Here is a 12,741-nt window from a genome sequence, read left to right as displayed (position 1 = left end):
ATAGAAATGGATCATTTAACAGATTAAAACAAATGAAGTGAGGACAAAGTTTTAAATGATGTCAAAAATAGACAGATACATTTAATAGGAGACAACTGATTTAATAGGAAGGGCTTGGTATGAAAATGTATCATTATTTCATTATTATTATTAGTTTAGTTATTTGAATATTATTTAAATTATTATTATTACAATTCTTCCTCTTGCCATTATTATTATTATTATTATTATTATTATTAATAATAATAATAAATAACTATTATTAATTATATTTTTATTATTTCATTATTATTATTGTTTAATTACCATTATTAATTATATCTTTATTATTCTTATTATTCTTATTATTGTTTAATAACTATTATTAGTTATATATTTATTATTTTGTTATTATTATTATTATTGTTATTATTGTTTAATAAATGTTATTAATTAGATCTTTATTTATTATTATTATTATTATTATTATTGTTAACCATTATTAATTATATATTTATTATTTTATTATTATTATAATAATATTTATTATTGTTTAATAACTGCTATTAATTATAAATTTATTATTTTATTATTATAATAATAATAATATTTATTATTGTTTAATAACTGCTATTAATTATATATTTATTATTTTATTATTATTATTAATATTATTGTTTAATAACTGTTTTTAATTATATCTTTATTATTTTATGATGATTGTTATTATGATTGTTATTATGATTATTATGATTATTATTATTAATATTATTATTATTATTATTATTGTTATCATCATCATGAATAATATAATTTATCTTATCTTTTTTTTACTGGACCCAGAGATGTGGAGTTGAGATTGTATTGATCACATGATATCAGATGCATGTCAACAAATTCAACTATTGTGAAACTGTTCATTTTTTAATTTTATCAGCTCGTGGAAACCAAAAATTCAATACCTCAAAATTATTCAGACATTTCATTAGATCAATCAAAAAAAGATTTTCCATGATATTCCGATTTGTTAAGATGCACCTGTGGATTTTATTCATTCAACAATTTCACCAAATTTTCACTTTTGTGTAACTTTCCTACATGTGCTCCATCTAGACAGCATGAACAAATATGTAGGTATCTTCAGGATAAGGTAAAGGTTCATACCAGTGTAGCTCTTGAATCAGTCCTGTGTTTCTGGGAAACGTCCAGTACTTAAATATACTTCCTGTCGAGTAATTTCCAAAATATGTGTCACTGAGAAGATGATTTACATGTTTCTTTTGTAATTGAAGTCTCCCGGGTTAAGGTGACCTGCTGTCCTCATTGGGAATGAGTATGTGATGACATGTGTTGATGTCTCTCCAGGCCTCAGTCAGACTGACCTTAGCCACCCTGCTGTACTCTGGGAAGTCTCCTGATGGACACCACATCTTGGTAAGTGTTTCAACCACACTATTTAAAGAGAAGCTTTGGTGTTGGGTCACGGTGACTCCGGACTCATTTGCTTTCTACTAATACCTCTGTGTTCATGTGTGTGTGTATGTGTGTGTGTGTGTGTGTGTGTGTGTGTGTGATATCAGAGCAGTGCCAAGTACCTTCATAAGGAGCTGCCTGTAAGAATCGCCCACCGCATCAAGGGTTTCCGTAGTCTGCCCTTCATCATTGGCTGCAACCCGACCATTCTGCAAGTGGTAAGAAGACAACACACACACACACACACACACACACACACACACACACACACACACACACACACACACACACACACACACACACACACACACACACACACACACACACACACACACTGCTCCTGAGTCTTTGTGGAGTTCTACATGAAGTGTCATGGTGGTGGAGCTGGCCCTGCAGTAGATTCTATAATAAGAAAGTGACAGCTGGGTCGCAGCACAGGAGAATTATAGCTGAACCATGAATGAATAGATGGAAACGCTCTCTTCAGGCGCTTTCACAAAGAGTGTCATTACACCGTTTCCCTCTGTTCTCAAAGGGAGGAGGTGGGCACAGATCAGAGGATGAGGCAGGTTGGCCACTAAGCACTATGTTGGCGCTTCGATCCCATCCAGTCCATTAAGTCAGCACATCCCAGTGTAAGACATTTACCACCAATGCTGCCGTGATAAAGGGCTTTGGATAGAAATCAATGGAGCTGCAGCAGTTCACTTTGTGCAGTCGTAACAAGAGCAGAAGGAGGACAGGGAGGGCGGTTTCTTTGTGAACACAGACTGTTTGCTTATGCAAGTGCACCATATGGATAACGTCCTCCTATGAGAAGTTTTATATTGTGTTACTGACTAACCTGAAGAGCAGAGGAGAGGAAACAGCAGGTTTTAAGGTTTACTATCCAGTTTAAGGTCATATGTTTATTATGTTTCTCTAGAAGTTTGGTGATTAGTTTGAAGTAGAGTTCTGGCTGCTGTTACCGAGTTGAGTAGCTGCCCTTTAAAAATACACAACACCAAAAATGACTTGTAACAGATTCAGCAGAAGCAGCTTGCTGTCTGAAGGAACTTGCATTGATTAAATGAGACGTATTGATACTATACAGAAGGGGTTCCCAAATGTTTCATCCCGCGACCCCCAAAATATAGATGCCAAAGATGTGCGACTCCCACTGTCCCTAGAAGTGATTAATGTTGCTTCATACTTCATTTAGCTGGTCTATGAGGCTGTTTCCTGTGCTGCTGCTACTGATGCTTTGGTACATTTACTGTAACTAACCTTAACTCTTACCCTAACCTCAGGAACCAGCTGGCAACAAATAATTTAATTTAATTTAATTTAAAAAACCCCAAGGTATTTGGAAGGTTTTATTTCAAATGTAACTACTATTTTTCATAATAGTTTCATAATAATTGGTCAAATGTGTCATTTTAGATTACTTAAAAAAAAAAAAGGTTCTGGAAGACATCTTGCCCCCCCCCCCCCCTCTTTTTGGGATCCCCTGCTTTACAGGACATGGAGTGTAATCGTCAATAAGGACTGGCTTCCCTTTGATAGTATTCCTTGAAAATAGAGGACCATGTCTTTAGAGTCATCCTCTCTCCTCACCACAAAGTTCTGAACAGCTCAAAAAGTCTTCATACATTTTAATGTTTACTTAAAATGACCATGAATTCAGTTAAACTACTTGAAACTATGAAAAGTTACAAAATGTTCAAACAAGTGGAAATATTGTTTTATTCTTTATGACTGCTGATATGTCTGCAGAGGAGGATTCCTCACAACACATTTAAGCTCTCCTTCACAATCTTTAAAACTCTTCCTATATTTATATTTACACTACCAGTCAAAAGTCTGGATACACCTTCAAGGGTTTGTATTTATTGTAATGATTGTAAACACTGTAGATTAATACTGAAGACATCTAAACTATGAAAGAACATATATGGAATTATTGAATGAACCAAAAAGTGTTAAACAAAGCAGAATCTGTTTTATATTTTAGATTCTGTAAAGTAGCCCCCTTTTTCCTTCATGACAGCTTTGCACACTCTTGGTATTCTCTCAGTCTGCTTCATGAAGTGGTCTCCTGGAATGGTTTCTAATGAACATGAGCCTTGTCAAGAGTTCATTTGTAGAATGACTTGCCTTCTTAATGTGTTTGAGACCATCAGTTGTGTTGTTCAGAGGTAGGGTTAGTACACAATGGATAGTCCTATTTGACTACTGTTGTAATCCAGATTATGGTAAAACCAGATTATTTCATAGTGTTGATGTCTTCAGTATTAATCTACAATGTTGAAAATAATTAAAATAAATGAAAAACATTGAGGGAGAAGGTGTGTCCAAACTTTTGACTGGTAGTGTATGTGCGAATAGAATAAAACAAACATATATGGTCTTTATGAAGGAGCACAAGCACAAACACCGTGCCCCCCCCGACAGTTGTTTATAGGTTTGCTCCCTGCATACTCTGCTCCGCCTCCATTGTGGTTGGATGGGCTTTAAATGATCCCAGGAATTCCTCCTCCGCTTATATAATACGGAATAGCATGTGCTCTGGCAGCAGACATAACCTATAGTATTCAGTATGTAGGTCAGCGTGACATGACCCATTAACATCAATCAAAGCTCTTATTTCTTCTGGAGCAGGGGGCATCAAAGTGTTCACACGCTCTCTTGAGTTTAACTTTGCACAATATGAACGATCTGGACTTGTTCCCATTTTTTTAACTCCAGCAAAAAGAAGTCTTCTTGGTCAGTGAATCAGACTGATATACTTCGACACGTTCACACCGACTGTTTCTTTAAAGGAAATGAAAGCTGTGAGGTCAGAGAGGTCTGTGCTAACATCCAGAGAGACCAGGAATCTGAGGAGACGAGTTCCTCAAATGCTGTTTTAGAAAACAAAATTCCTTTAAACCTTTCTCGTACACGAGGCACATGGAGTCTGTTCAGTACCTCGCTCACAGACGTCTTAACGTGTCACCTGAGAGAACACTGTGAAACGTTCCTTATCATGAATAAATCCTGTATCTTTATTAACTGCTCCAACATGTCCTATATTGAATTAATAGAGCAACAGTTTGTCTCCAGGCTTCCCAGGCTGGAACAGACTCTTCTCCTCCTCCTCTCTACGTCTCCCTCCCGGACCGATGCAGCGCCTCTGCGTGTCTCAGTGCCGGCGAACTTTCACCTAGATTCTGTTCTTTTTTGTTCCTGTGTGCTGATTACATAAAGTGAAGCTCCTTTTGTACACCAGCAGCCTTAATCTAGGTCAGGGAGGCTTTGCTCGATCTATTGCTCTTCTATAAGAAAAAAAAAAACACACACAATGGTGGAGGTAACTTTGAGTTTCAAGAGTTGTCAAGTTACGCTTCAGTCAGAGGAGAACAAGCTGTTCCTTCAACTGTCAGAGGAGGAGAGTCGTTCTGCTCAGTGGGTAGCAGGAAAAACAAAGATGATTTATAGGCCCTGAGATGTAAGCCATGTGATCTGAGTTCAGCACCAGTTGCATGTGTTTTTTATGTTTGAATGAAGGACTATGAGAATCAGTCTAACTCCAGCTTCCAACACCTTTCTTCTGTCTTACAGCACGAGCTCTACATCAGAGCCTACCACATGCTGAGCGACTTCCCTCCGGTGAGTGTCACAACCACAAAAACACAAGGTCAAAAGTTCAAGTTGTTCTCTCTGGGCGGGTCAACCTGACACAGGAAGCCTTTACATGCGCTGTCAACACTGGGGGGGGTGTTATAATAATTCACCAGTGTTACAGACATGCAGGGCTATGGAGCTGTGTTTCACAGTAGGTTTGATTTGTTGTTAAAATGCACATTTCATACTTTATATCCCGGAGAAAAGACGTTATCATAGTTTCTTTTATCTCGATCTATAAAGTCAGCACAAGCAGCAGAGTACTCCTGTCCCTCCTGTCCCTCCTGTCCCTCCTGTCCCTCCTGTCCCCCCTGTCCCTCCTGTCCCTCCTGTCCCTCCTGTCCCTCCTGTCCCCCCTGTCCCTCCTGTCCCTCCTGTCCCTCTGTGTGGTGTACATTTCTCTAGATTTCATCCTGATAAACTTGTGAAGACTGTAATGCAGATCGGTGCGGTGCTCAAGCTCTGTGGATTCAATGCACCGGTTACAGTCCGGTTCATCGTCATGTGGATTTGAAAAGACACACACCTAAAACGGAGTGTTTTTAGAAAGGGTGTTTAGAGCTGGTCCATAACCTCCTCTGGAGCTTCATTTATTAATATTTTGACTGACACTTGTTGAGGATTAGGGACGTACATTGTAAGTATTTTCCGTGATCGATTTTTGGAAATGTTAACGATCAATTATCGATTAATTGATAAAAAAAACATTATTATTCTTACGTCAAAAACAATGCCAAATAGGTTGTTTTCCCCCTAAATTATATTTTTTACAGCAACAAAATGCATATCACTGACGGGATTGAATACGGGCACACGTTTGACACGCAGAATATCAACGATGAGGCTCATAGAAATATTCTCCGCGGACATAATCTTATAAAGTGAAGGCTCATAATACTAACAGAAAAGTACTTCAGACTCCCAGTGTCCAGTTTTCTGTCTACTCAGTCTTATTGAGAAAAATAAACATGGTCAACATGGCAACCGGGTCATAATCAGTCCCGCTGGAGAAAAGCCCAGACGGCTCTGATGTTGCTGGTCTGTAAACGTAGCTTACCAGAATTTCCCACCCGTCTGTTGCCTTTGTATCCAAAGGTGGGAAATATCCTGTTTAAAGCTGTCAACCTTTGTGTCCGTGTCGTTGTTGGCAGCAGTTTTGCATTGATCCTCTTTTAAAAAGCGCACGTGGAGACCTGTCACTCAGCCGCAGCCGCCAGCTGAGCGTCTCCACTGTGCGCAACACCTTTAACAGCTGATTCACATCGAAACATGCTTTAAACTTCAAACACCTCCCTGATAGATGAGTGTAATATGAGACCACATGATGTTTGTTCCACGTGACGGAAAATTGATAACAAAAATGTGTGTTTCGAGTAATTTCTTAACAATCAATTAATCGATAATCGATTAATTGTGGTCATCCCTATTGAGGATGTTACATTTAGACATCAGGGGACTGTATTACATGGTTGAAAAAGTGCATGATATGTCCCCTTTAACTTCTTTTAAATTATACAAAAGATCACTTCATTCTGTAAATTGTGTTGGATACATTGATGAAAAATGAAAAACTCCAGCACTTTAGAGAAACAGAATACTGTTCAAGTTGTATGGAAAACAGAATGTATATTTCATTGCTAGACTTAAACTCTTCTGAGTCATGTAGACAGCATTAGTACTGTCTTTCTGTATATTACCCCAGCCTGCTGAACACGGCTGTACAAATGTTTAAAGCCTGTGTAACTTCTGGATGATATAAGGTGTCAGAAAGTGTTTTCACAATCTGTTTCCTTCCATGCTAGAGTAATGAGGGAAACATAAATCATGTTATTTTAATGGACTCAAACATGAAGATCCAGCGTTCTTCAACTAGAAAGTTGTTTTCACACTACAGTACGGGATGTGTGTTTAAATTTAGTGAGCATGCACATAAAGCTTAGTAATTTCAAATGTTCATCAGAGCATGCTAAGGTGCTCTAAATGACCTTCCAGTAGTTTCACATGGTTCTTTATATTCAGAGTAATAGGAACTATAATGTTGAGCCAGTAAAAGTTGTGTAATCTCAGTTTCATAATTGGGGGTGGATTTGTTTAAGTAAGCCGGCACAGAGTGGAATGTGGGTCAGACCTCTCCAGTTATTTTTTGGTGGACGGTGACGGGACGGAGTAATCCAGACTGTTAATTCGACTCTCCTTTTTTTTCTGTCTTTTGTTGAGATCTTGGCAGTGAGCCCAGTGTGTCACGTAGTCCACTGTTATAACCTACAAGACGGTCTGTTACGAGTTCATGACAGACCCGCTGAACTCTCCTCTGTACTAACATCTGTTTCCTTATGAACACATCACCATCAGTTTAATGGAGCACATGGTGCTTTGACTTGGACACCAGCCAGATACCACATTTGCAAACCTCCTTCTCCTGACATCTCACTCAGCGTTAATAGATGTTGATCAAGTTTTCTGACTCACTAAAGCAGGTAAAGGTGTTCTTATGAAAGACACTTTTTGAGGAGGCCAACTGTTTGACTTCTCTGGAAGAAACATGATCAAACGTCTGTGATTAATTGTTGTAGGAGGTTGATTTCAGTTTTTTGATCATCACACATTAAGGGATCCTCAGTTTAATGCATGAAAACCTTCAAGCGTTATGTCTTATATCGAAGCTGTGCAACACATGCCTCTTTGACCGTCTGGCAGATGGATCAGCAAACAAGCAGACGATTAAATTGACCTTAAAACAAACTAAAGTCGTGTCTTAAAAACAGCTGTCCAAACATAGAGATTTAAAGAAGTGTGTCTCTCTTCTTCTAACAGATCAAGGATCAGGACGTGGAGACCCGTTTCTGTAAACTGGTGCAGCAGCTGCTGGACGACCACAAAGATGTGGTCACCATGCTGGCCCAGGGCTTCAGGGAGTGTCGTAGACACATTCAGGTAAGATCTGCACCCCCTAAAACTCTCAAAGGAACCAAATGAACCCTACCATGAGAACGCCTCTCTACTGTGCGCTATGTAAGAGGGACCCATGGGTGGAGCTTTGTAATGAGAACTTGTATAAGGGTAATTATAGGTCATTTAGCTGTTGAGAGATCCTGTCCAGATTAAAGTCTGTAAAAGAGTGTAAGTGTACAGTGGGGCAAAAAAGTATGTAGTCAGACACTGATTTTGCAAGTTCTCCCACTTAGAAAGATGAGAGAGGTCTGTAATTTTCATCAGAGGTACACTTCAACTATGAGAGACAACATGAGAAAAAAAATCCAGGAAATCACATTGTAGGATTTTTAAAGAATTTATTTGTAAATTATGGTGGAAAATAAGTATTTGGTCACCCACAAACAAGCAAGATTTCTGTCTCTCACAGACCTGCAACTTCTTCTTTAAGAAGCTCTTCTGTGCTCCACTCGTTACCTGTATTAATGGAACCTGTTTGAACTGGTTATCTGTATAAAAGACACCTGTCCACAGCCTCAAACAGTCAGACTCCAAACTCAACCATGGCCAAGACCAAAGAGCTGTCCAAGGACACCAGGAAGAAAATTGTGGACCTGCACCAGGCTGGGAAGAGTGAATCTACAATAGGCAAGCAGGTTGGTGTGAATAAATCAACTGTGGGAGCAATTGTAAGAAAATGGAAGACATACAAGACCATTGATAATCTCCCTCGATCTGGGGCCCCACGCAAGATCTCATCCCGTGGGGTCAAAATGATCATGAGAACGGTGAGCAACAATCCCAGAACTACACGGAGGGACCTGATGAATGACCTACAGAGAGCTGGGACCAAAGTAACAAAGGCTACCATCAGTAACACACTACGCCAAGAGGGACTCAAATCCTGCAGCACCAGGCGTGTCCCCCTGCTTAAGCCAGTACATGTCCAGGCCCGTCTGAAGTTTGCCAGAGAGCATATGGATGATCCAGAAGAGGATTGGGAGAATATCATGTGGTCAGATGAAACCAAAATAGAACTTTTTGGTAAATACTCAACTCGTCGTGTTTGGAGGAAGAAGAATGCTGAGTTGCATCCCAAGAACACCATACCTACTGTGAAGCATGGGGGTGGAAACCTCATGCTTTGGGGCTGTTTTTCTGCAAAGGGGACAGGACGACTGATCCGTGTTAAGGGAAGAATGAACGGGGCCATGTATCGTGAGATTTTAAGTCAAAACCTCCTTCCATCAGTGAGAGCATTGAAGATGGAACGTGGCTGGGTCTTCCAGCATGACAATGATCCCAAACACACCGCTTGGGCAACGAAGGAGTGGCTCCGTAAAAAGCATTTCAAGGTCCTGGAGTGGCCTAGCCAGTCTCCAGACCTCAACCCCATAGAACATTTGTAGAGGGAGTTGAAAGTCTGTGTTGCCCAGCAACAGCCCCAAAACATCACTGCTCTAGAGGAGATCTGCATGGAGGAATGGGCCAAAATACCAGCTACAGTGTGTGCAACCTGGTGAAGACTTACAGGAAACGTTTGACCTCTGTCATTGCCAACAAAGGTTATGTTACAAAGTATTGAGTTGAACTTTTGTTATTGACCAAATACTTATTTTCCACCATCATTTACAAATAAATTCTTTAAAAATCCTACAATGTGATTTCCTGGATTTTTTTTCTCATTTTGTCTCTCATAGTTGAAGTGTACCTCTGATGAAAATTACAGACCTCTCTCATCTTTCTAAGTGGGAGAACTTGCGAAATCAGTGGCTGACTAAATACTTTTTTGCCCCACTGTATATAAAGTATATGGATGTATAGAATTGTGTTAAAGTGTAAACTATATATCTTTAATCTCTGTTTCTAGCATGTGAGTAACTGAAAAATTATTGAATCTAATAATAATAATAATAATAAACTTTATGTATATAGCACTTTTCTTAACAAAATTACAAAGTGCTTCTGTCAGTTAAAGGGTTACACGTCACAACAAATAATGCAGAAAATTACAAAGCATAAAAAACGGTGCAGACAGGGAAAAAGACAGAAGCAAAACAAGACATCTGAATGCAGAACAATATTCACCATTTAGGGGTGGAGAAATGCCTTCTTATATTAAAAAGGTTAAAAGCAGTTAAGGTTGTGGACTGTATAATCAGCAGTGGCAGGGAGTTCCACAAACTTGGAGCTCTGACTGAAAAGGCCCGGTCACCTTTTGTTTTAAGGCGGGATCTTGGCACAACCGGCAGAGCGGCATCCGCAGACCTGAGGGGCCGCCCAGGCCCATAGGGGGTTAAAAGGTCTCTTAAATAGTTTGGGGCCTGTCCATTTAGAAATTTAAAAGGAATCAATAAAATCTTAAAATCGACACGATAAAAAACTGTCAGCCAATGTCAGCTGACAAGGACAGGAGTGATGTGTTGGTATTTTGTTGTGCCGCATTTTGAACTAGTTAGAGTGTGTGGAGGGAGCTCTGACTGAAACCTGTTCAAAGTGCATTACAATAATCTAGACAGGTAAAAATATAAGCATGGATGGCTTTGGACAGATCAGAGGGGGAAAGGAATGATCTTATTTTGGATATTTGTATGAGGTGGAAAAAGCTTCATTTAACTGTATTTTCCACATGAGTGTGGAAGCAGAGAGCTGAGTCATTAATTATCATGGGTTATTCATTCTTATAACGTAGGACACACTGTGCTGTGATTATTAAACATTTGGAGTCTGTTTTTTATCACCTTGTTGTTTTGAAGCTGCTAAGAAAGTTTTGTCCTTGAAGTGGAAACATATTGTCTGTTTCTCTGACTGCAGGATGAGACGATCCTCCGTAACTTCCTGGATACGACGCTGTGCTCTCGTCTGGGGATCCGAATGTTGGCCACGCACCATCTCGCCCTCCATGAAGACAATGTGAGTTTTAAACCTCAGGCTTGAGTTGTTTACAGCAGGATGTGTGTCTCGCCTAGAGTTAGGATTATTTGTGTGTGTGTCACATTGTCACGTTTTTCTGTCACACATCTTGAGGGGTGGATGAAAATGTGTTTTGAAGCAAACTGCTTGTTGGACTAGAATTTGTTTCCCTGCATTTCTATCCCTGTCTGCCCGGAGCCAATGGAACTCTTCAAAAATAGAAACATGTGTATTACTTAATGTGAGCGATTGTCTGTTGTAAGTTTTAGCAAAGGGAAACAGATCCATTTGTTACCACTACTGTCAGCTGTAATTTAAAGTTCAAACAAGATTCAGAGTGTGTTTTAACAGTTAACATTGTTGTTCAAATCTCAAGCCTGAAGCTTCCTCTGACACAGCAGTGGGTGGGGTCAACACACTCTCCTGGCAGAGCAGGGAGGAGGAGTTAGAGAGGATTAGGGTCAGGTGTGGTCCTTTATCTTCCCTTTGGCTGTTTTTGAAACGGCCTGCTACATAATACATGTGAATTGCCCACTACATACTTTGTTTGAATTTAGTCTGTAGTCTGACTGTTCTGTTGGATCTGGTCTGCAGTACGCTGAGCCAGGCGTTGCTGGATTTCCGGTTTCAGGAAGCTGAAATCAACAACGACCAAGCTGATGGATAAACTGCTTCTTTAGCATCATTAATGATTTAAAAAGTTAGAAAGTGGTTTATATGGAATTTAATTATTGACGAGTGCCATCGTCAAAAATGAAGAGAAAAGAAAAGTGTAACAATACGCGAGGCAGACTGGTCCAATGCATACTGAGAAATGTTCCTGAATCAGTACGATATCCGGGTAGTTTTGGCATACTGCAGATTTTGATCTTGTTCACATACTACTAGGGGTGAGCCCGACTAAGGATGTGCTTAGTTGAATCTGATCATCAGATTTTGCCCGTAGTCGATGAATAGTGGAATGTTTGTTGTTTTTCCTTATTGACCCAAAGTCTGCATGATGGTGACCGCATGACAATATTACACATAACCCTTTACAATTAAGAGACTCGTAGCTTAAAGTAAAAGGGACAACAGAATATTATAAGTATAAAACTTAGATTTTTTAAATCTATATTGCAAAAACAACGAGGTGATGAAGGAGAGAAAACTCAAATAAGACCACCATCCATTAAACATGGAACAACGCTCCACTATAGAATGAGGAATCAGGAGATATTTAAACAGTGTTCACACAGAGGAGAGCAGCACTGTGGAGAGTAGTTTGTCCAACTTAAGACTAAACATTTGTATAATGTTCAAAATCAAACCTGAACCAGCTAAAGGGTTTTTAAATCTCTTAACAGAACCTTTTAAAACAGTCTTTCATCTCGTCTTTGTCCGCTTGAGTCTTTTCAAACTGTACGTGAGGAAAACCATCGTGTGTACGGGCAGAAGTGCGCTCCTTGCTTTGTTGACTGTAAATCCTGTCTTTGAGAATATCCTCTCTGATGGTGTGGAGGTGGATGGGATGCTGTGGATTGTTTTTGAGGCTTCAGACAGCTTTGGGTATCCCTCCTGGTTCTTTTGGCCCCGTACAGTTTTTGTGTGGTCCGGTAATCCTTGATCTCACAGCCCTCTTCATGAAGCTGCTCCTCATCTTCATCACTAGTTTTTAGGATCAACTGAAGTTTTATTTCCTGACATTTTGAGCTGCCATGAACGTAGAAAGATTTAAAGACCAGCTGAGGTACGTCTGCTCCACAGCACCTGCTAAATGGGAGAGTCCACCTTTAATTACCAGGGGAGATTTAATTACCA

General features: G+C 39.4%; 1 protein-coding gene across 1 annotated transcript in view; it reads left to right on the top strand.

Annotated features, from left to right (window-relative positions):
• bckdk (branched chain ketoacid dehydrogenase kinase) overlaps positions 1-12,741 on the top strand; it is a 33,624-nt gene that overhangs the window by 5,506 nt on the left and 15,377 nt on the right. Inside the window, exons 2-6 of the mRNA XM_034683454.1 lie at positions 1,345-1,413; positions 1,560-1,670; positions 5,035-5,082; positions 7,912-8,031; positions 10,843-10,941. Of these exons, the coding sequence (XP_034539345.1) occupies positions 1,345-1,413; positions 1,560-1,670; positions 5,035-5,082; positions 7,912-8,031; positions 10,843-10,941 (447 nt within the window). The remainder of the gene's footprint in view (positions 1-1,344; positions 1,414-1,559; positions 1,671-5,034; positions 5,083-7,911; positions 8,032-10,842; positions 10,942-12,741) is intronic.

Source organism: Notolabrus celidotus, chromosome 5, assembly GCF_009762535.1.
Source record: "Notolabrus celidotus isolate fNotCel1 chromosome 5, fNotCel1.pri, whole genome shotgun sequence".
NCBI lineage: Eukaryota > Metazoa > Chordata > Actinopteri > Labriformes > Labridae > Notolabrus > Notolabrus celidotus.
Note: the sequence above shows the minus strand (reverse complement) of the source record. Positions and strands in the feature narration are given on the sequence as shown.